The sequence below is a fragment of the Tasmannia lanceolata genome, unplaced genomic scaffold (assembly GCF_043159265.1).
Source record: "Tasmannia lanceolata isolate RefF3 unplaced genomic scaffold, GAP_Taslan_0.1 ptg000003l, whole genome shotgun sequence".
Lineage (NCBI taxonomy): Eukaryota > Viridiplantae > Streptophyta > Magnoliopsida > Canellales > Winteraceae > Tasmannia > Tasmannia lanceolata.
Genome location: NW_027518680.1, coordinates 383961 through 408122, shown reverse-complemented (window position 1 = coordinate 408122; position 24162 = coordinate 383961). Strand labels below are relative to the sequence as shown.

The 24162-nt window shown below is 39.7% G+C and overlaps 2 protein-coding genes across 5 annotated transcripts; one reads left to right on the top strand and one right to left on the bottom strand.

Moving 5' to 3' along the window:
- The first annotated feature begins 45 nt into the window (after window positions 1–45).
- Window positions 46–8432, top strand: LOC143846590 (uncharacterized). Of its 4 annotated transcripts, none has more exons than XM_077355074.1 (10): window positions 46–202; window positions 732–801; window positions 1133–1247; window positions 3420–3456; window positions 3556–3625; window positions 3800–3904; window positions 4403–4553; window positions 4676–4758; window positions 7766–7859; window positions 7972–8432. In XM_077355074.1, exons 2-10 carry the CDS (start codon window positions 780–782, stop codon window positions 8057–8059), a joined length of 765 nt encoding a protein of 254 aa, XP_077211189.1. In that variant the 5' UTR covers window positions 46–202; window positions 732–779; the 3' UTR covers window positions 8060–8432. The 4 variants fall into 4 exon arrangements, with proteins under 4 accessions (XP_077211189.1, XP_077211197.1, XP_077211181.1 ...); XM_077355082.1 differs by having other exon boundaries at window positions 154–236; XM_077355066.1 differs by lacking the exon at window positions 46–202 and adding an exon at window positions 268–353.
- Window positions 8433–10006: 1574 nt separating this feature from the next.
- LOC143846578 (CRC domain-containing protein TSO1-like) lies at window positions 10007–22545 on the bottom strand. Its single transcript, XM_077355057.1, has 10 exons — window positions 22316–22545; window positions 21371–21531; window positions 20364–21264; window positions 13210–14007; window positions 13047–13117; window positions 12751–12931; window positions 12571–12669; window positions 12403–12469; window positions 10983–11142; window positions 10007–10874 (listed from the first exon to the last, which is right to left on the bottom strand). The coding sequence occupies exons 1-10, from the start codon at window positions 22373–22375 to the stop codon at window positions 10160–10162; spliced, it is 3213 nt and encodes a 1070-aa protein (XP_077211172.1). The 5' UTR covers window positions 22376–22545; the 3' UTR covers window positions 10007–10159.
- Between the last annotated feature and the right edge of the window lie 1617 nt (window positions 22546–24162).

Sequence of the window (24162 nt, the reverse complement as noted above, 5' to 3'; positions counted from 1 at the left end):
CTGGTCCCTCAGTCCCTGAAAGTTGAACTCCTTGGATCCTTATTTTGGACATCTCACAGCCTGTTTTGTTTTATTTTTGGTTTGGTTCCAAGGGCTATTTCCCAATGAAATCATCACACATAAGCAATTGACAAAACCCAACAAAACCAAAGAAGGCTGAGGAGAAACAAACATAGAGAAGCGAGAAAAAGGAGAGAAAAAGGTAATTTACTTTTGTAGCTGCTCCGCACGTCCAGGTTGGTGTAAAATTTTTGAAACCCACTTCTTATTTTTTCTCCTCTTTTCCATTCTGTCTTTAATTTACTGCTACCTTTTGCCTTTTGACGATGGGGAGCTTTTCTTGTAGTTCTTGGGTAGGAAATATCTTGCCAAATTAAAAAGAAAAAATAATGAAATGAATCTTCCTTTTGTTTTGTTTGTTTTGGAAATATTCCTGGATTATTGTGCCTACAGCATTTATTCCAATAATCGAAATCCTATTGGATGGGGGTTTATTTCATAATTTTTCGTGATCTAGAGTTAGATTCTCTTCCCCAAAAGTTTCTCTACTTTTCTTCTTTCTTTATCTTGCCTTTTTAGGTGCTATTCTTTTTTGTCTAATCTTCTAGGCCTTTTCAGGAACAGTGCATTGCTGGTGTAAGCAATTAGTGGATTCAGAATCACGAGTTTTGTTTCGTTTATTCAAAATGGGTATAAATAGAGAGGTCACTGTGCTGTTTTTTTCATTGCAGGATCTCTTTGCTTTCACTGCAAGAGACGCAGTTCTTAGTGCGGTTGCGATGAGCCACGGGAGCAGCTCTGGTTCTGTTTCTTCTCTCTCATTTATTTCTTTATCCATTGTTACTTAGGTTTTATTGTCCCCTTTGCCAGTTCTCTCTGTATATATGTATTTGGTTTTCTTGGTTTGGGTTTTTTTTTTTTTATGAATTGTAGAATTATCCCATCTCAAAAAAGAAAAATGAATTGTAGAATTATCAGTAATAGATGAATGGTGTGGTTGTTTGGGTTGTGTTTCGGATACTCTGCGTATTTTTTCTAGGTCTTCTGTTCTATCATGGTTTCTATATTTTTTTTATTCTTCTCATTTGTTCTGGGTATTTTGGTATTAAGTTGCATTGATGGAAAAATGCAGGCGTTAGGACTGCTAGAAGGACTTTTGAATTTGGAAGGACCCATGTGGTTAGGCCCAAAGGGAGACACCAGGCCACTATTGTTTGGCTTCACGGCCTTGGTGATAATGGCTCAAGGTATCATCTACTATTTTCAGCACTCTGATTCTTCTGCTGTTATTCTAAAATCATCAGAGCTAGCATTTAAATTTTTCTTTCTATTCGTTTGTTCATTGTGTTCATGCCAATAACTTCACTTGGAGAACCGAATTCTATTTTTGTAACTAGTTTTTTGTGCCAGGGTTGTTTACTGAATGGGTTTTTGCTCATTCTCTTCTGTAGTTGAATATGACAAGGTGGTAGGTTGCATTGATTATGTCATTTGCCTTAAAAAAAAATTCAACTTGTATGGTCACATTCATCAATAAAAAACAAAAAAAAAATCATTAAAATAAAAGAAAAGAGAGATCTTTATATGTTAGTCTACCAATTGTCTGTGTGAGCGAGTGACAGTGCAGTGCCTATGCTGACAGTTACAGTTAAGTAGTGCCTATGTTGGCAGTCTGCGGTGTCGAAGTTACAAGAAAGCCAAATCTTTGTTTGTGTATGCATATTATATGGCTACGAACTTACGATATCAACCGTCTCAATCTATTGCTTCTTTGTGGTTGCTATCTACATCTGGTCCAACCGGATATGTCGACAGAGTGCCAAATGGGGACAAGAGAGTTGATGCTGTGTGCATCCTAGTGCTTATTCCTTTTCCTTCTTTGTCCTGGTTCGTGAGCTTTTATTCTTTTTTCTTTTTCCACAAGCATATACCTTGAATAGAATGGTGGGGTTTTTTGGTGCAGAATCAGGGGAATAAGATCTAGAGAACGTAAATGTCTTGTCGTGTTTTTGCAGGGAATGCTTTTATTTTGGTTTAACCATGCGGGAATACCATGTCTTTTTCATGGAGATCCTCTCTTGTATTGATGAGAGAGAGAGAGAGAGAGAGAGAGAGAGAGAGAGAGAGAGAGAGAGAGAGAGAGAGAACACCATGGAATAAATAACATATGATTGTGGTGGCTTTATTGGCCTTTTTCTATTCTTTACTTTACTGCTGAGGTTTGTTCAGGGTGGTCCTGAATTAGAAAAGTAAATATCTCTGGAGGCTTGAATTGGAGACCACTGGTTTAGTAGCTTGGTTGTTTGGCCAAATGAGCAAGCTATATTTTGGCCTTAGGTAACTCTTATCGTAGGATCTTAAAGTTACAGGAATATTAATAATATGCCACCATGTTGGATTTATTGTCTTTTATTTGTGTTTTCTTGGTGTGATGTTTTTATTCTGGATTCATGGTGTTAACTGATTTGAGATTGTCATGCTATAGTCTCTTCTTATGATTTTTTTTTAATGGTAGTCTTTTCTTAGGATACTAGAAATTTTATGACTGGACACTCTTTGCATATAATTTTCTTTTCCTTTTTTTTTCCTGACCGATCTGTTGATGGAAACTTTTAACTTATGTTGCATTCTACATGATTTGCATGCTTAGAAGCTTTCTAGAGATGCATCTATATGATTATTATCTTGCATTCTACTTGGTTTGCATGCTTAGAAGCTTTCTAGAGATGTATTTATTAGCATATGCCACTGCATCTTACCAATTAGAAATCTGATAACTTTATGCTGCCCTGTTTCTGGACCATAGATATATGATGCCGCTCAGTTTGGAGTCTTGCAATTCATAGATGCTTTAGGTCCCAAAAATAGCCTGTTGTCTAACTTAGTTTTGTCACTCCTGCTCTTATACTGGCTCCCTCTTCGTGCTGCTTCTGGTGCCCTAGTTGTAGCCTAAGATGCTGGGGATTTGAGAGAGAAAAACGATAACCTTTTATTCAATTCTGTTGTCGTTCATACACCCTTAGGTTGAGGCTGATACAAATTTGTGAGTATTTGTTACAAACCCCGTTATTAAGTTGCCTTCTGCTCTCTGATATAACATGCATGCACTTTCCTCAAAATGTCGACCTCTGTTTCTCTGAAGTTCTGGCGATGGCCCTCACCTATCATATGCTAAAGCCAGAGAACTTGGTGTTAATTTCAAGAATTGAATTTTTTTTTAAATCTATTAAATTTTTTAAGTATTTCTGAGTAATGATCTCTCCTTACATCTTAAGTTGTGATTGCAACCATGTCTGCACTGGTTCTTGTACTGCTTAATTTGAACACATTTTTACTGCCCCAATGAATAGTTGTAAGTTGTACTATGAAGCTCCCAAGCACAGATTTATCATTCGACTGTTTCTGGTTTTCTTTTGCAGCTGGTCCCAGCTCTTGGAGACCCTTCCTCTTCCTAATGTAAGCATAAAATAATTATGTATTGGGTTAAATAGGAACTTCCTCTAATTATTTTATCTTTTATAATGAAATTTGAGTTCCCTTTCTACAATGATGCAGATTAAATGGATATGTCCAACAGCTCCTACTCGTCCGGTAGCAATTTTTGGTGGATTCCCTTGCGCTGCTTGTAAGATTAATTTCTTTATATTGATTAAAATAACTATTAGGCTAGTCAAGTTTCGATAGTCATTTTGTAATCTGCTCCATGTTCCATTTGAAATGATTTCTAGTAGAATTTCCATTTCAAAAAAAATAAAATGATTTCTAGTAGAAATTAGAGATCTCCTTTGCACTGTATCAGGGTTTGATGTAGGAGACCTTTCGGAGGATGGACCTGATGATCTGGAAGGTTTAGATTCTTCAGCAGCACATGTTGCAAACCTGTTATCGACAGAGCCTGCTGATAGTACGTTTCTTGGAAACTAACCAGATGCTTTCTTATTTACGACTATATGATATCAATTCAAGAGAATATATTTTATTCTGTGACTTATGATATTGTTCTGCTTCATCTGTTTGAAAAGGTTGCTCTATATGCTTATTTGAAGTTGCAGATAACTTAGCAAGTATCTCTGGTCATGAGATCACTTAAACACCCAATTTCCTATCAAATAATGCTCTACGTCTCTTCTTTCAACTTAGTTTTCAGCCGTTTAACATGGATACTCCATTTTTCAAATATAAAAATAACTGTACAAAGTTGGCCGTACATTGATACAGGTGTCAGGAGAAGTCTTTGTTTATATATTTTTTTAATAATTTTAGGCTCTTTTATTGTTCAACTAGTTACACACTTACACTACTCTGTATGAACTATATGGATTGATACATATCTTCCAAACATTATATCTAGCACATTCAATTGAATTGTAACTTCACAGTGCCATCATTCTTTATGTTACAGTCAAGCTTGGTGTTGGAGGCTTCAGCATGGGTGCTGCCACTGCCCTATATTCCGCCACTTGCTTTGCTCATGGGAAATATAGCAATAGTAATCCATACCCAGTCAATCTAAGTGGAGTTGTTGGTCTGAGTGGTTGGCTTCCATGTTCAAGGTGCGAGACTTCCTTCTATCTCAATGGAGTTCTTACATTTCATTTGAAAGGCTTCTTCTATTTCTATATCTCTGTCATATATGGAGGCCTATCTTTATCACTCAATAACTGGTTTTCTCCAGGAGCTTGAAGAACAAGATAGAAGGGTCACAAGAGGCTGCAAGACGTGCTGCATCCCTGCCCCATCTGCTCTGCCATGGAAAAGGTATTTGTGTGTGTGTGTGTGCATGTGCGCACGTGCACACACGTGTGGGTGTGCTCGTGTGTGTGCGTTGTGTGTTATTTGTTCAGATTAAATATGCCATTTTGGATCTATTCTTTATGCATGACCTTATAATGATTAGTGTTTGCAACTTCTTTTCTTCTCCCAACACCCAATGGCGTTGACTACAGTTTCCAATTGAGTATTTCTGCTTGTTACTATAGTACTCAGCAGTAATTTGGCCCATGGTTTTAAATTCCCGCCAAAATCGAGATGAAACGATCGAAATATTTCTGTTTTCATCCCCACCGAAATGCATACCAAAATCAAAACCAAAAGTTTATTAGGCGTTGTCTATGTTTGGTTGTCTTATATAATTATATGTATATGAATTGCTTGTGAAATGTGATTTCTGTATCATGTATAGATATTTATATGAATTATATGTGAACTGCGGTAACCCTGCAATGGCGGGAGCCTCGTGCACTGGGCCGTTTTTTTTTTATATGTGAACCATGTAGACGAACCCAACTAGTACAAGATTAGACTTAGTCATTTTGAGCCGGGTAGATCCTTTCACCTTCTGAATGAAAATTTTCTAAAGGATTCATTAGCCGACCCCAACTAGTTTGGGACAAAGGCTTAGTTGAGTTGAGTTGACTTGAACTGCGGTATGTACTGAATCATCAGACATACGCAAAAACGCATGTCACTAGGTTTTTATGTTGTTAAACTATCATGGATGACTGTCTTGCTTATGTATTTGTGCTTATTCTAGTATTTCCTAAAGTTTCATCTTAAAATTCTCTTATTTGCATATGTTTCCATGTACGTCTGATTTTATAAGATTTCTATTGAAATATCCAACCGGAACTAAAACGTTTTTGTTTCTGTGGTTACCGAAACCAAAATTTAAAACCTAAACTTGGCCTTGTGGTATATTTATATGCAGCTGCGAGTTTGTGTTCTAACCTGTCATATGAAGTGTGACATCTATATTTTGTGTTAAATAGGCCTATAGCAATAAGTTTGTAAGATGTATTTTGATTGAAATTGGAACTAACTAGTGTATAAATGACACGGTCTACTTGTTCACAAATTCACACTGAAACACCAACCATGATGCTATTTGTGTGTCCATCTAGAATGGTTGTCACTATCAAAATCCTACAGGCAGAAACTTGGAACGAACTTCTCTTCTGGTGGAAAATGGCGGTTGTGTCTTTCTCTGTCTCTTTCTTGTTCTACACAACCTTGTGGATTGTAAATGTTGAAAACCAATGGGCATTTCAGTTCTATGAAAGACTAACCTACACACAACCTTCTTTCTCCTTTTTGCTGCAAAGGGGAAGAGAATTTTTGTTATATGACCCAGGGCTATTGGATCCCTGAATCCTATAACTATCGTCGCCCGGAAAAGTAAATGTAATGCGGAAAGCAATAAAGAAAGCATCAAAATCGCAAGGGCCCCAAAATCTCATCCTGCCTCCCAAAATCGCAGCCTATGATTTTGAGACCCTCAATCATGAATTGGGAAGCACTGGCTTAGATTTACAGCTTTCTGTCTTTCAATTACAAAACCGGTAGCGAGTAGCTACATGATTTGGGGATTCTTTTGGCCCCAAACCCTATAACATACCCCACAACCTGAACCTCGCCCAATCTCTCCTCGGCCGCATCCGCCCGGGCTAGCTCATCCCTGAGCTTGTCCTCCATCTCAGGTCGTTGCGAAGCAAAGTAAACATACATGAATCATTTACACACAACTGCGAATCTCGCAAGCCAAAGGGCAACACAAAGAGCGACCGACAGACCGCACTGCAACAAGTACGGCGTGTGGCGGCCCCGGGCGGGGGGTTGGTTCCGGCACACACAGAGATATATAATGGGAAAACTGTTCCTGTGCTTAGCTTATCTGCGTTCGAGCATCAAAAAAATATGTGGGCCCACTTTTTTTGGATGATCTAAAGCATTCATTTGGATGGTCCAAAGATAGATAGGGTGTGTACAAAAAGTCAGCCCCTATGGATAATCCTAACCCTTCCATATTTGGAGGGTACAAATGGGCAGATTTGTGGTTAGGATGATACATGGGGGCTGATTTTTTGTACATACCCCATCCATGTAAGGGCCTTCCAAATGAATGCTTTGGATCATCCAAAAACAGTGGGCCCACATGTTTTTCAAGCTCGAGTGCAGGAACAGTTTTCCATATATAATATGCATGCCTGTGGCTTCAAGGGGGAACATCTGGCTTATTTTACTCGGAACTTATTCTCTCCCTCGTTAGGTAAGCTGCTAACAAAGCCAAGACCATTAGCTTTTTTCTAATTGGACCTTGAAAATTGTTTTCTCATATTCTATGTCACTTAATTTCCGTTTTGATTGACATGTCCATTAGCTTAAAAAGTTATACCAGATATTTAACTTTAATTAGTGGATAACATCTTTTCTTAACCTCCATTGTACCCAACAACATTTTGGGCCATGCTTTTCTCATATACTGCATTGCTATACTGCCAAGGATGTTGATACGATGGTTAGATGCTTATGGTACTATACTTGTAAGTATAACTTATAAGTTATAACATGAAGTTATATATATATATATATATAAACTGTTGGTGAGCTTAACCAAACTTATGGTGAGCTAGCTTGCCCAATCACATGGGGGCCCACTTTGTTAGGATGATCCAAACCATTCATTTGAAAGTCCCTTACATATATGGGTGGTGTACAAGTCTGTCCATTTTTGTCCTCCACAAATGGAGGGGTTAGGATGATCCTATGGAGCTGATTTTTGGTACACACCCTATCTATGATAAGGCCTTGCAAATGAATGGTTTGGATCACTCCCCAAAATGTGGGACCCATGTGATTGGGCAAGCTAGCTCACCAACAGTTTCCTCATATATATATATATATATATATAGAATTCCTTATGTTACTCTGGAAGTGCAATGAGCTATTATGGAGGTATGGGTTGTGACCTGCTTCTTTTCTCTCATAGGGGATGATGTGGTCCTTTATAAACATGGAGAGAGATCTGCACATGCTTTGACTTCAACTGGATTTCGGAATACCACATTCAAAACCTACAATGGGTACCTAATAAGTTTCTCTTACCTTGAAAGACTTATTTTGTGTTCATTTCCTAAAATTAAATGGCTACAAAGCACATAAACAATCTGTTTTGAGTAACTGCGAACTGTGCAGGCTTGGACATTACACTGTCCCTGAAGAGATGGATGATGTCTGCAAATGGCTCACTGCAACGCTGGGGCTTGATGGGCCTCACTCGTAATAACAGAATCATTGGATACTTTCTAGTAGTAGTGAGGACGGAATGGAAGAGAGGAAAAATGTACTGTTATCTGTAAGGAATACATATAGATAATAAAAATAATTATGGGTTTGGGGTATATGATATTAGTGGCATTGATCTACCTATTCCCTTTTGGTCCTCTGTCCTCTTTTAATGCAAACCTAAAATGCCTTTATTTAACTTGGTTTGTCGGCACTTTGTTGGGATCAGGCTCATTGATGATGTGAGATATTCATAGTAGATTCCGTTACTGCCATTGGGATTCATTGATTTGTTTCAATTGGATCGGTTATGTAGAATAAGTTTACTTAAAGGAGGCTTTTGGTGCTTGGTGCTTGGTTATTTGTTTGAATCGCTTTTGTTCTTTGTTCTTAATACAGTATAAGAAATCCTACGGGAGTGATTCATGCTTCTCTGATCATAACATTGACAATGGTTATGTCCTATTAGATGTAATCTTATTTCAGCTTACCATCTCATTCGCCAAGAAGAATTGACTGGTGGGCAATGCAATGGTTTGTGTTAGCTTCACCGACCTTATTTATTTGGAGGTAATCAAAGCCTACATTTATGCAGCTCTATGGATCCCTAATTATCTTCAAGCTGCTGTTTATCTGTTCACATCCTGACACGTGGTTTTCTTCACCAATCCGAAGAACTTTCATGAGGATTTACATCGTACGCAAGAAGACCTTTCTCAAGTATGCTTTCTCAATGCCAACAGATTTCGAATTTACAGCCTCATTCCTAAAAATTGGGATTTTTCAGACTTAAAAAGTGAGAAAATGAAGGTACTTAGCACTGTTTATAAACTCCCCGAGCCCAAGTCTGCCCCTTTTTTTTTTCTTAAACTTTTTTTTTTTTTTTGATATACACACAACAACACACACCACGTGTATCAGGTAAGTTGGAGGTGGGATTCGAACACTCGTCAACAGGGAGCAGACCCGTGGCTAAGTTCTCATCCGAGTCTGTGCTTTGTCCTATCAGGTTGATAAAAACACTCCTTTAATTTGAGCTAATGAAAAATTGATGCGTAAATCATTGGCTCACCCAAGCTACTCCTTTTTGCCTAGGTAGAGTTTTATCCAACTCCAAACTTTTAGGAGCGTTGAAACTTGAAGTAGCAATATGCAGGAGATCACCACCACTTACATTCAACTCATTACTAGGCAATGGATGCACAATTTCTTGGCAAAAAATAAAATAAAAATGTTCAATGATCTGCCAAACTCTCCCCTATAAAATACTAACCCCTTTATTGGGAAGGTTTTCATAATGAAGAGTGGAACTATTACTTTCTACGCTTCCAACATCAAGTTGGCAACAGATGCTCCAAGGATGACGATGACCAACATATCATTAGAGCCTGCAGTGTTGAGAGAAAGAGAAAGAAGTCCAGAAAATTTAAAGGAAAGCACGTTTTTTGGCAGAGCAAATGAACCATCGGAGTAAAAATCAGATTGCTTGTAACCAAAGAAACATTGCTAAGTAAAAAAAGGGGAGTGTACTTGTATATTATGCCATCTTGTCATGTATATCCTTGGACTGAAATCTAATCGCTGGTGGTGGTAAGTAATGATTGTAAAAGCATAGCAGCATCAACAGGAAAAGCAACAGCAGTAGTAGTATTGGTAACAACGGTACAAATAGATGCAACAAAGGATCACAACTGGTACTAAACACCCAAACCTGCTACAATTTGCTGAAACTATGGATCTTAGTGCAGATGTGACCCTCCATATCTGTTCCACATACTACCACTGGAACCCACCTCATTGAACTTAACTCGATCAAATCTTGGATCGAGTTAAAGGTCAGTCAGTTTTCCTATAACCATAGAAAAGTTTAAACTGATTTATTGATAAACTAGATTTGAGTACTTGAGTACCTAAACTTCTTAAATCCAAACTTGACCACGCACTTGAAGGAGTTTCGAGTAGAGTCGCACTTGAGCCTTCATCGAATCTGAGCCAAATTTTGAGTGTTTGGAACTCCCTACTATTAACTACATGGTTGAATGGAAACAATTTCTAGAAGTTTTGAAAAATGAGTGCATGAAATGAAATGGGCTTCACCCTAAGTTGGGTTCTGCTGCTTATCACTGCCTTTACGTTCACTGTAAGGAGTGAGAGAAGGGAATGAAGGCACAGACTGCAATATAAATTTGCGGCCACTTTTAAGACCTGGTGAAGAGCTCGATCTCCTCAATTCCTGCAGGCAATTGTGTGGAGGAGAAACCCGCTTCTGATTTGGGGAACTCGCCTTAACTGTCTTGATGGGGGAGTGGGTCTCCTTCAGTATGTCAGGTGTTTCATCTTCCATAATGTTGTACAGTCCGCTGTCAGAATCAGGCTCCACAACAAATTTGCTTCCACCAAAGCGAGAAATCGGAGTAACTGGAGTACTACGCCACCGAAGGGTACCAATTGATAAACGACCACTGTCATGAGATGAACAGGCTCGTGAAGCTTTTGAACAATGTCCCGAATCAGATGCGGTTGAAGTGGTTGCATTTGATTGAGAATTTTGCGGCAATGGGGTAAGATCATATATGTCTGCAAGTCCATCCCACCCGGGTGAAAATGGATCCACTTTTGCTGCCTTAAGGTAGTCAAGTTCTTGATCACCTGCATTTCCTACTCTTGCTTTTGCAAACCTGTTATTGTTAATTGAATTCCCAAAGAACCTTGGGGATTTCCCACAAGATGATACAGCAGAAATTTCAGAGTCAGGTGATGATGTCAGATGTCGTCTTGTAGGATGCCGAGATTTAGGTACATCCCTTCCTTGACTGAATACAGAAACACAAAAGCATAATGAAACAAGTCAGGTGCTGATAATTATAAGCGAAAATGGAAATCTAGAAGAACAATCAGGTGCCATAATCATGGGACCATACTGTGAACTCTGGAATAATGGTGTCGGAGGTGAGAGGTTGTCTGTAGGGCACTGCTCTGCGTGTAGGATACCACGCCTATCCAGCTTCCCATCATGGATATCCGTCTCCCATAGTTCATCGTTGGCTTTTCCATGTTCCAGTTCAGATACTTCGATACATCCTATGGAGAAAAAGTTCTTGGTTACAGGCTGAAGTAGAAATAATGGGAAGTCATTTTACTGAAGGTTCTAAATCATCACGAAAGTAAATATTATTTGCGCAGTTACTGAGATATAATATGCTTCATACTGTGAGGTGGATGGTAACTGGTTAGCAGCTTTCACTAAGCATGACAAATTATCAATTCTGTTACAATTAATCCTCTTGTTTCACAGTTAATAAGTTATTTTTTACCGATATCAAATGTCATTAATATCATCAATAATTACAAAGGTAACATCACCACAGCAGAGAAATGTTTCTTTGCTACCATAGTTGATAATTGGTCATCATTAATAATTACCAGGGTCAACACATATCGAATATCAAAACATATGACAAGTTTTCCATTGGTACAAGTAGTTCGAGTGTGCAGCATGATGGAGTAGACATCAAATGAAGTCAATACACAAACCAAATTAGTAATGCTGGAGAAAGCCGATCAAGTGTAGACCAACTCGAAATTGGATTGAGCTAGAAACCATGTTCAGAGACCTCAGCACTCAGTGCGATTGAGCACTTGTAAGCAGATACAACTACAGTTCGGGAGTTAACAGCAAAGAGTGCAAGTGACATGCATGCACACAGATAATTCTAGTGTCAGTGGGACAGAGTTCACACAACATGTGTGTCGTGCAGACGGGATTGTCTTATTTTCGTATAAGGGAATACGCAAAACCATACGAACGTCAATGAAGTATAGCTTGAAGGCGCTCAAGTTTGTATGGATCCCACACTCCCCTCACTCACAACCCTCTCAAGTCTCTTTCACTCCCACCCTCTCTTCCCCTATCTTACGTCTGGGCAAACGAACATCCCATGATTTTTTTTTTCATAATTGCCAGACATGACCTAGGTATCTCTTACTTTGGCCAGTTTCTAAGAGGACCATTTTAGGAGTCTCCGAATGTATGCCTGTTTTCACGTGCAAATCCATGACTAGATTTGTCAAGTATGGTTTCCAAAGCTCTAAAAGTATATAGCCTTGATTTTTCAAGTGATGGTTTGATTGATATAGCTGCCTCATGCAAGAGCCCTTCGACGGACCATCTAAAACCTACTGGTTTTCAGCAGCTTGGTATGATAACCACTTAACCAGCTACTAAAATGTGAGAGAACTGGCTTTCGGTAACATAGATTACTCCTGCAGTACTTAAAAGTATTTCAATCACAAGGTGTACACTTGAATGCCACTACATAATATTCTAAAATAAATTCTTACCTTCTTTCTTGCCAAAAACATTTTTACATCCCTCACATCGGCAACCATCAGAGCACCCAACACCAGCCTTCAGAAAAGCCCAGACAGAACTAGGTCCAATCAGTATAATTTGAAAATAATAAATTAATATAAGCACAAAAATACACGGTACAAATGATAAAACCAAACCTGATAGCATTCACAGTATTTTTTCTGACACATGGACCTTTTGCAATTGCATCCTCTTTTATGCCTGGCTGAGGCTGGTGTTGTCCGGTTACCATCCTCCTGCAGAACATGATTTCACCTTAAAGTTCTATCTCATGAAGGTAAAAGAACATCACTCAAGTATAGTGAAAGAGTCCTTACCCCACTGTTTTGCGGGGACTCAACACGCAGCACAATCTTTGGAGCAAATGCCAGTGGGTTGCGAGTTTCTATAAGTTGTCGGGCCCCAAGAACAGTATCTTCATATTCAGGTTTATTAAAGCACTCTACACAAGCACAAGGTTCAGCACAATATACTCCTGCGGCAAAGCAATCGCAGTATCTGCATAAAAGGAAATAACATATAAGAGCTATAATAATCACAATATGCAAATGAAGTGCAATAATAACATATAAGAGCTCAAACATCATCTTCTACATATTCGGGTAACACTTACAGTTTTAGGCATTTCGACCGCTTACAGTTGCAACGTTTGCAGCCCTCGTTCTCTACGGTGAAAGTTGCCCTCTTCCTGGATGTCTCAACCAAACTCAATAAATCAAATACAATATACTTCAAAAAAGTGTCAAAAGAGCAATTAAGACAATCAGAGGGCGCACTTGCCTTGACTTTCTCGGACTCATTTGGTTCAAGTCTTCAAACCCGCAAGTGTCTTGCGAAGCAGGTCTTTTCTTCTGATATGGTATCATGTGCCCTTCAACATGATTCAATGACTGAGAATTGTACAAAGGCTCCATGTTGTGTGCAGAAATTTGAGAACTGGCAGAAGAATTGACCATTACTAAGGCCTGACTTTCCTGATGATCCACTTCGGTGTTTTGTTGAACATAATAAGCCAAAGTTGAGTCTGAATTAGCAGTTAATTGAAATGGAAGGTTCCCAACTGAATCCACTTGGGCTAAGCAACCCGTCAAATCTTCTGGTAAATGACAGTTACTCCCAGAATTTGACTTCCCCCCTTGTATATTCACATCATCTTTTCCAGCAACTTGCAAGTTTAAACCAGAGCTCACTGCCGGAACATTTCCAATGCTATTTAAGTGTAAGCCAATACGAGATGGAATGGCAGCAGTTACTTGAGAGCTTCTACTATTATGAGCAGATCTATCAACTTTATCATTGTGGGTTTCTGGTGTTTTAAATGGGCACACCGACGACCTCGACAATGAACATCGGGAGAAGTGGACCACTTGCCTGTTGCTGGAGATAATGGTTGGTTCTGCATGGGATGCATTCGAAGTCTCTGAATCCGTAGGCCTGGCAGGTGACCTTGCATCTGGTACAGTATTTGCAGTGTTCCAGGAATTACTGTTACTCTCAATATTCTTCCTGTGGGCCTCTGCAGCCTCAAATTGAAGACAACGTCTAGGCATGCCACTTTGGTGTTTATTTGTGTCCTACATTGGTTTAGCTATTTACTGCATGTACTCTTAAAAAGAAACTGATAATGAAGAAAAAAGAATTGACTTGAAATTCTGAAAGCACACAAAAAGAATGATGTTTGCCCTTTAAACAACTTAATAGAAGATAGACCACCATATTTCAGAAAGGGTAATAAGACCTGAAAACTATACCTAATGCAAAAAAGAAAAGGGCACGGAAACTGGTGTCGACATAAGAGGAATAAAAGTGCAATAATAAGGATAGTAAAACAATTTCTGAGAAATTTTTTTTTTGATGGGTAAATCAGTTTCTGAGAAATTGATGGCATAAATCAGGATACTGATAGTATAACAGCTCAAGCTAAAAAATTTGCTGTATAGAAAGAATAATAAGTTGGGTCACTAGTTAAGTTCAAATATCTGTTTAAGATGAAAAAGTTAAACTGCTCACTGATCCAATTTCTGAGAAACAAAGCCGAATAACCAATCAGTAGTGATAAAATATCAATGTACGCTACCTAGCTTTACAATGTGTTTGCTGTTCTATTTTAAATGGACTGGCAAGTAGGACAGTGGCATTGGATAGGAAAAACAATTAGTGCAAAATTACAAGAGATGTAATCTTTCACAAACAAAAATAAGGCAACTAGAAAGTTTGAAGTATAATTGCACTCCTCAACTTCTACCATTACAATTTTACAGTTTAAAGCTCAGTTGAAAGAAGTTTTCAATTGTCTAAGAAGAAGATGAAGGGGGCATCCATCATAGCTCCCCCAAAATTTGGAGAAGGTATTTGAAGTGGACTTTGATGCATCACAACATGGAATAGAACCAAATATAATGAAATCAACCCATATTTCTTTCTTTAAAAACTCAATGAAGCCTGGAAACATTATTCAATTTATGACTTGGAGTTCCACACCATTTTTCAAGCTTCAACACATAGAGACAATACCCAATTATCTGGAGTTTGTACCGTTTTCAAATAAAAAAATCTGGAGGTAATTGAACTCTTATTGGAAACTTAATCATTGCAATTCCAAGTGGAGTGACTTCTTAAAATAGTGCACCTTTGTACAAATACTAATTGATGAAACAGAACAAAGTCATTGATGCAGGGCAAGTTTTTTTTTTTTTTGATGAGTAAGCTGGGGTTAGGCAGGACCCCGACCAGATATATTACCAAATAAGAAGACACAAATTACAAAGGGGGGCCACGAGGGCAGCAGAGGCAATAAGCCAAAACAATGATAAAACAAAAAAGGAGATTAGCAAAATTACAATCTGATGTAACTTTTCCTATGGCGATCATCATGCATGATGGCTATCAACTCTTCTGTTGCAAGGGAGGGAGAAATGTTTTCCCCATTAATGGAATAACTACGCTTAGAGAGCAGGTCCGCTGCTCCATTTGCTTCGCGCCAGATGTGGGTAATGCGGATTGAAGTGAAGCTTTCCATGAGATCTCGGATGTACTGAATTTTCTCCCATTGAGTCCAGGGGCTATCAGCACTACCATTTAGAATGTTAACAGCAAAGTTTGAATCGGATTCAATCCAAACTTTGTTGACGTTATAAGCTTTTGCTAGGAGCAACCCCTGAAGAATAGTGCCCAGTTCCAGCGCGTAAATTGGTTCAGGATCAGTGTTGATGGAGAACATAGCAATACATTCCCCTGAAGCCCTTCTTAGCATACCTCCTATGCCACCTCCTTCATTACCCAAGGAAGCATCTACATAACCTTGATCTCGCTCCCTTGAGGAGCCTCCCAGTGACAGAAATTTTGAGTTCTGAGAATGGGTCTTAGCCTGTAGTAAAAAAACAGAGCCGCATTTTGGTTCTGCTGGTTATTTTTATCCTCAAGACCCAAGTCTGTCATCTTGATCTTAAGCTCACACAACACCTCTTTTAGCACGTGGGCAAGTTACACCAGAGTCCGTAGAAGTTATGGATCACTCCAAGAAGAAACGTATGAGTAGGGGTGTAAACAAGCCGAGCTTGGCCAGGCTCACGAGCGGCTCGCGAGCCTTACCGAGCTCGGGTTATATTAGTTCACACCCCTCATCTTCCCTGGACAGCGGACAGCCCTATCTAGTGTAATTTGACTACTTTTTTTACACTATGGGGGGTGGTCCAAGTAACAAATGGGGTTCCAAAAATGAAGTGACATATTTTGCCTCCCCCTTTCACTCCCTGGACAGCCCTTTTAGTGTATATATTAATATATATAATATATATATATATATATATATATATATATATTTAAATATATTAAATTCTGAACGAGCCGAGCCGAGCCGAGCTTGGCCTAAATCGGGCTCTGCTCGTTAAGCTTAACGAGTCTGGCGAGCCGGCTCGGCTCGGCTTGTTAAGGATTCGAGCCGAGCTCGAGCGAGCTTCCGAGCCCGAGCCAAAATAGACTCTCTTACGTATGAGGAGTTGACGGTCAGGGTCCATCATTCAAACAATAGGATTTTTTAAGCTGTAGGGATATATTTGTTTTTTACTTTCTTAGAGGTATATTGTTCATACTGGGATATTAAATTTTAATGTAATTAGGATGGGTTGGTTTCTTATTTTAGTCAGGGTTTACTAGTCGTGTGTCACTATTCAGGAAATTGTGACTATTCACGTCACTATTCATCCATGATTGAGAACCTTCTAGATTTAGGATTTTAGTCATAAGAGATCCCACATGTTAGGAGATGTCGTGGAAGAGATCTATATACGTGTGTATGCCCTAGAGCAAAGCATGACATGGTACACTTGCTTTTAGGCTATGCCTATGTAGATTTTACTCTATTGTGAATGAAAGTAGAGTAGATTTATTCTTCTATTATTGATTTGTCTTGTTCTTCTTGTCTTCATAACTAGCAAGCTAGATTACAAGATCCAAATTTGTGGTTCACCATCCTGAACTGCAACAGTCACCAATGTTGTCAGAGTCAAAGGGCATTGATTTTGGGTATATTAACATTTGAAGTTGTCGATTATGAAGCCATAAAGGAGGAAATCATTTCCTTATTCACTTCTATTTAGAACAACAATTGCCAAATATTGGGCTACAAAATGGATATTCATAACAAGATAGTAGGCTAGGAGTTCCCCGAGGATCACTCAAAGAACAAATCAACAAGGAGTGGCATCAAAGAGTTAGTAAGTAATGGGCACCTCCGCGTGATGAGACCATTGGCTTAGTAGAGGATGGATACTATTTGCCAAGACTGGGCAAATGTGGAAATATTTGCCAAGAGATATACGACTTGTCAAGTTGTCAAAGGAAAAGCACCAAACATAGAGTTGTTTTCCATTTTCTGTTCAATCCACATATCGAGAACCAAGTATTCTCAATTTCACAAGCCATCCGAATCTTGGGCCTCCTTCAAGCAGAGTTTCAAGTATTGCATGATTTCACGATTTGAGATATATCCTCCACTATGCATTGGGCTTTTATGGGGTAATATGCAAGAACGATCCATTTCAAACTTGCAATGTATTCAACACATTGTAGCTTACAGGGCACATTCACTGGATACAGCAAGATGCAGTGCCTCGTGCAAAAATGGGGTTTCTAAAACTCCCCTTTTTCACACATTTTTATATTCAAAAGCCTGGGGAAGCCTCTTGATGACTTGAGGGCACGATTTTGAAGATCAATACAAAAAGAATTGGATCCAAGCATCGATCAAAACATTAGAATGGCGAGTTTCAGAATTTCTGTTATGAGGTATATATTGGATTTTTTTTTTCCGTTTTCTTGAAATGAATTGGTTCATAGTTGATAAATACATATAGATTGGCAATTACAGTCATGTTTTGGGGTATCTATATACACTTAGGGAGATAATTAGAACCATCCCAATTGATGGACATCATCTGGACCATAGGGAGCTCCATCGAAGTAAAACTAGAAGATGTGGCAGAGGTAGTAGGCGTAGCCATGAAGGCACAAATCGCAGATAAGGAGAGGAGATCAAACCAAGGTTGCCAGAGCGGGAATCGAAAGTGGGAATCGAAACGGGTATCGAAAGCGGGAATCAAAGGCTCCCAGGGAAGAATCCTGCTCAACGTTGCCAGAGCGGGAATCGAAAGCGAGAATCGAAACGGGAATCGAAGGCTCCCAGGGAAGAATCCTGCTTCCTTGGATCAAACCACAAAGACGAACAAGGAAAACCACTAGGGAGTTAAACAATCAGCACAACAAAACATCACACGTCCCCGACACAAAAACAGAACATCACACAAGCAACCGACCTTCGACGAATGAAAATTTTGCAACATATGACCGTAGCTTACAACGACAACATAAAAGGAGAGGGAAAAGCGTTCAGATCATCAAAAGAAGAGATTGGCACAAAAGTGGAACCCAAAAGGGGGGTATCATAAAGGTGGAAGGAAGATTGGAGGTTGTGATTCTTTTTACGTTGTTTCCAGCGTTTGAGGGTTGCAAGTGGGCGGAAAGGTATGACTTCAACGGGAATTTTGGGCGGAGTCTTTGGCGGAACTTGTTACCCATGACTGTGGTACTCTCTCTCTCTCTCTCTCTCTCTCTCTCTCTCTCTCTCTCTCTCTCTCTCTCTCTCTCTCTCTCTCTCTCTCTCTGCGCCCTTGTCTCAATAATATCTCAATCTTTCCAATCGAGATCCCTCTCCCCCCCCCCCCCGGCGGCTCCTCGCCCATATCCTTTACCAACATTTAACGAGAAATCTAGTGACCATTTCTCACCAACAATGGTTAGGCTTTTTTTCACCTGGTTAATGGATATCCATTTTAAAGTTTTTTTCTTCTTCTTAATGGCTTTGGATTTGGGTTGTCCTACGATTGTTTTAGATGTGTTAAAGTATAAAAGATTAAATAATGCCATCTCCATCAGCTTAAGCTTTTGAAGTAACTAGTTGTTTCGCATGGTATCAGAGCCAAAGGTCTTGAGTTCAAACCTCCCGGATAGCAAAAATCCACATGCAATGGCCAAACCCTAAAGAAGGGCCACATGTGCCACGTGTAGGCCAACCCTAGAAACAGGAGCCACATGTGAGAGGGAGTGTTAAAGTATAAAAGATGAAATAACGCCATCTCCATCAGCTTAAGCTTTTGGAGTAACTAGTTGTTTCACAAGATGGTCTAGGAAAAAGGTTGAAAATGGGTTGTATCTACCAAAAGAAGGGTTGAGAATGTTAGGTTGGGTTCGTTTTAGATGTTGATGGCTATGGATTTTAGAGATATTTTTATGGGGGTTAATGGATACTCATTTTAGAGAGATTGTTTGGGTTAAGGGATTTGGGGTTGAGAATGCTCGGTTGCATAATCAATTGCACATTGACGAGAAGACTTGCTGAAGCTTTTTTTCCATCCATTTCTGCTACCTATCTGTGAAAAAAATGCAGAGTTTTTTTCTTTCGTTGCCAGGGTTTGGAACCCTAATTCCTAATCTGGTTTTCAGATTTCCAATTCTTAATACCTACCTACCCAAACATTAGAATTGGAATTACGTTTCTGTTTGACAGAAGAATATGAATTGGAATTGGAATGGAATATGATCACAATTCTGACTCCCGATTCTTGCAATTCAAACGCACCCAAAGGGGGTTTCGGTTGAGGGCAAGAGAGGATGGGGCAGCAAGGGGGGTGAAGCAGCAAGTGAGGGAGGGGCGGCAAGTGAGGGTGGGGCGGCAAGGGAGGGTAGGGATGGCAGGTGGGGTGGGGGGGAGGTGTAGAGGGTGGCGACTAGGGTTAGGGTTACGCAAAAAGAAGAAGAGAGAAAAGAAAAGAGAGAAATTTTCTCTTTTTTTGTGTTGTTTCACTACTCCGGAATCAGAACCCAGAGCTCTGATACCATGTTCAATGTAATCTAGTTACCATGGAAGGAGAGGATGGGGAAGAATAATAAGAGTGAAGATGAGAGAGCATAGAGAGTTCTCACATAATATGATATGTGCGTGTGTTACAATAGGGTTACATAAGTAAAGACCAAAATACCCTTCTAACACTCAATACATTTACTTCTTATAGGTGATGATGCAAGCTTGCACTAAATCACCAAAATATAGCATCAACACCTCCATTTTTAATGCACAGGAAATTAAATGAGAGATTTTCCAACATGTTATTTTGTACCTTTTGCAACTTATGTTCAGCAAAGTTTTATAAATGAGGAAATGCCTAGGGAAGTCTAAACAATATTTATATTCTAAATGACAGGAGTAATAAAATTAGACAAGTGCAAAATATCTATGCCACAATAGCAGTCTCTAAATATATTTTTCCATAGGTAATGATGCAATCTTGTAATAAATCACCCATATATTAGATAGGTGCCTTCATATTTCCTTTAAGCAAATTAAAATGATGGATGTCCAACATGTTATGTGTACCTCGCAATCACGTGGCATCGGGTTTACGACAGTCCTGTTTGATAATGTTCCCAAATTATCATTAGAAATGTCATCCCCCAAGACATTCTGTAAAGATTCAGGCGGCAACTGAGGGGCAGAATGCCATTCTTCCTGCTGCACATTTTCGCTAGAGTGCAGCTTAACGTCCGGTGCTCCCAAGTCATGAAGACCCAACGAACACACATGCATTTCCTTCTCATCTCCCACAATGTCACCCTCCTTATTAGTTGACACAATAGAGGCAAAGTCATCAGCAGTCTGATCCACTAAATGTTGATCACATTGGACAGTAGGAGCACATTCTACTAACAAATGAGCCTTGCTAAGACCATTGACACTCCCAGTGACCGTATCCCGACACTCATCAGCTGACCTGCCATCATTATTTTGCTCTGCTATACCAGCCGATGTCACATGTCCTTCAATTTCAACGGCTTTTACTTGGACTGATGATTTTTCACCGCCCAGACCCTCTTCAGCTTTCTCTGACACAGTAATGGATCCAGCCCTTTCAGTCTCCACATCATTATGGAAATTTCCATCACCATCAAGCTTCATGAAGGTTTCTTTGGGGATATCACAGCCAGTTTGTAATGTTTTACGCAGGTCAGTAGCTTGCTTCGGACACGAATCAGGCGAGTCAGCAGGATGGACACACTCCTCCAGGGGATCGGTAAGGTATTCATCAACACACGCTGATGGACTGCAAGGCGACGCTTCTGTAGAGCCCTTGTTGTCACAGTCCTGAGTGCATGGAATCAACTCAACTTTCAATTGGGTGACAGATGGCTGAGGAACACCTGGAGCAGCTGCGATGATCTTACTTCTACCATTGTACTCAAAAGAGAACTTTGCATCAGATGAGTCTGAATATAGGGGGCTGCAACAGAACCAATAGGTTTCAAGGACTATAAACACCAATCAAGCAAATTCGAACATTTGAAAGCATGAAAACAACATAGCCTAGGAGTTACAGGGCACATAACCTTTTTATGAAGCTTGCTTCTCGCTGGATATTAATGCGCGGAGATGTAAATACCGGTGGTGGAGTGGTAAGGTTGAGCTCTGGAAATACATGTCCAGCGTGTATGGACTTACTTGGCTTTATGGGAGACAAATTGCTAAGGTAGTTGAAGAATGGTGAATCCTAGACGAGAAAGGAGAAGCTAGATTAGAATTATGTGGGTAAAGAAAACCCCAAGTCAAAATGCAAGCTGAAAACTCATCCATAAGCAATCCACAGTGTGGCAGAAGGCTGTTCCAGTGAAAACTGTACACAAATGCATGCGTGAAATCCTCAAAATGAAGCAACAAATCGCAACCCATTTACTCATTAGAAAACCCTAAAGTAGTACCCAATAAACTACATTTTTTTTGTTAGTAAACTGGAACTGAACCCATACCTCAAGCCTGAGACAATGTGAACTTTCTGATTGGTACCCAAGATCTAAGAACACATTCAGCATTGTTTGCTAACCGATTAACAAAAAGGAAAATAAAGAAACAAAGACAACAACAACATGGGGATCTACCCAACTAGAAACCTCACCAAAACCCTAAACTAAATAAAAATTCCCTCCAAATCCAGAAAAAGAAAATTAAAGAGAAATCAATCAAACACCAGATCTCACTCCTTCCCTACCTTAAAACCCCCACATTGGGAAAAAAAATCCACCATCAAACCCCAAATTTAACCGCTTAAATGCCAAGAAAAAAAAACCTCACTCCACAAAAACCATCGGAAACAAATGCCCCAAAGAAATTAAATCCTACCACCACGAAAAAAATAGAACAGAAAAGCAGAAGAGGTCCCACATAGATCTACGCCAAATGCATACAACAAACAGAAAAAAAAAAAAAGTTGGATCAAATGAAAGAATATAGAGAGAGAGGGCGATATTAAAAGGTGGAAAAGAAAGAAAGAAAGAAACCTGAAGTGCGGGAGATTTAGAAGAGATTTGGGTGGTTTGAGGAGAATCTGGAGAATCCATGGTTGGAAATCCAAACCCTAGCCCTCCAACACCTTGTACGCATTTCTTTTTTATGTCTTTCTCGGACCCAAAATGGTCCAAGAAGATGACGGCGATAAGAAAGTGGGCATTTTTATCTTCATTTCCTTTTCTTTTTCTTGTTTTTTTCCTTTTGAGAGAGAGAGAGAGAGAGGGAGAGGGAGAGTCTACTACTTAAATCAATGGGAGGAGCGGGAATACAAAAAAACGTATAGTATACGTGTATAACTACACTTCTCTGACCATACGACTAAATACAGGTACTTTTTTTCTTTTTCTTTTTCTTTTTCTTTTTAATATTCGTCACGTGACAAAACATATATGAAGGTAATTTTTGCGTAGGGTGAAAAAATGCTGAAAAAATGAAGCATGTAGTACCGCTGTGTTTGGCAACCATTCGAGCAATTCCCCACTCTTCTCTCTCCATATAATTATATGCCTCCACAAGTCACAACCCAGATTTCCATTTCTAAACTCTAATCTCCTACTTGTTGGTCCTGAGTCGTATTTTAGGTAGAAATCGCAAAACCAAAGTCATTTCCACCACCATTTACACAATCCATCCTCGGTTTAACCCTATTCACCTACTCCAACAATCACCTTGCGACCCTTTTCTCTATGTTATCCAGTATTAATAATGTTGGGGTCAAATTCGAACACCAATTGCACGCTGACACATGGTGTGGGCCCTCAAGAACAACCCACTACGCCCCCATGTTAAATTAAGAGTCCTCCCTCAGCCCGCGCCCCAAACCTTTGAAAAGAGTCATGGTGCAACAAGAACAAAACAAGGTCCTTGGCCGAAGCTCGAATCCTTGACCATCAACGACCCGGACGGACTGAGGTACGATCCGTGATTTCCGGACTGCGTGTCCTGGAGTCCGTACGACGTCCAATCAACTGTCACGAGACCGACCCGCGTATCCTGAAGACCGTACAATGTCTTGTCGCCCGCTATACCATTGACCTGAACATACGGGTGTACCTGTGCTGGCCCCCATACTAGCGATCATATCAACCCTATGCCTTCGCCCCATCGCCAACCCCGTGACTCTCGGAACCTCTACCCAAAGGGAAATCCCCACTCCGATTCAAAGGTACTGACACAATCCAAGTACGCAATGCTGACTCCTCTTCTCCGTTTCTGAGTTCTTCCTTTCTCCCTCAGCTCTTATTTATTGCATTGTCCGACTTGAGGGTCGAAGGTTGTACCCGTAGTTCCGACTCCTAACATTCCTGATTGTGTTCTTTGAGTTCAAGACATCAAGCCGAGTCGACCACCCTTCTGCCAAAGCTAGACTGATGGAGACCCATCCGAGCACCAGGTGGGATATTGAGCAGCAACAATTGCCTCTTAATTTTTTTATGAACAAGTTAGTAAAATAGGGGTATTTGCCAGGGAATTTTGCAAAAAGGTTCACTGCTGGCTTTTATGAGAGAACGGGCACGTCAGATGAAATAAATGACTAAGACAAAATCTGTTGAAAAAAAGAGCATGAGTTGCTGTTCTCTCATGTGAAAGAAATTCCTAGCAAATCCCATATAATAGATAAATAATGAGTTTTTATAGCGTACTTTATACACCAGTACGCCCATATGGTCCATATTTTTCAAAAACCACTGTATAGCCCACACCATAGGATGATCCAAACAGTCCATTTGATGGGCCACAACATAAATAGGTTGTGCCCCAAAAATCATTTCCATAGGATGATCCCAACCTTCCGATTTCTATAATATGAAATTTCTCTATAGATTGGAGGGCTAGG

What these genes read in the sequence shown, in the direction of transcription:
- LOC143846590 (XM_077355066.1), top strand. Translation starts at nt 327, where the DNA reads ATGGGGAGCTTTTCTTGTAGTTCTTGG. An exon ending in ATCGACAGAGCCTGCTGATA is followed by an intron (nt 3,905 to 4,402) that starts GTACGTTTCTTG and finishes TTTATGTTACAG; the next exon opens with TCAAGCTTGGTGTTGGAGGC. An exon ending in TCTGCTCTGCCATGGAAAAG is followed by an intron (nt 4,759 to 7,765) that starts GTATTTGTGTGT and finishes TTTCTCTCATAG; the next exon opens with GGGATGATGTGGTCCTTTAT.
- LOC143846578 (XM_077355057.1), bottom strand. Translation starts at nt 22,375, where the DNA reads ATGGATTCTCCAGATTCTCCTCAAACCACCCAAATCTCTTCTAAATCT. An exon ending in GAAGCAAGCTTCATAAAAAG is followed by an intron (nt 21,265 to 21,370) that starts GTTATGTGCCCT and finishes GTTCTGTTGCAG; the next exon opens with CCCCCTATATTCAGACTCAT. An exon ending in CGATGCCACGTGATTGCGAG is followed by an intron (nt 14,008 to 20,363) that starts GTACACATAACA and finishes AAACCAATGTAG; the next exon opens with GACACAAATAAACACCAAAG.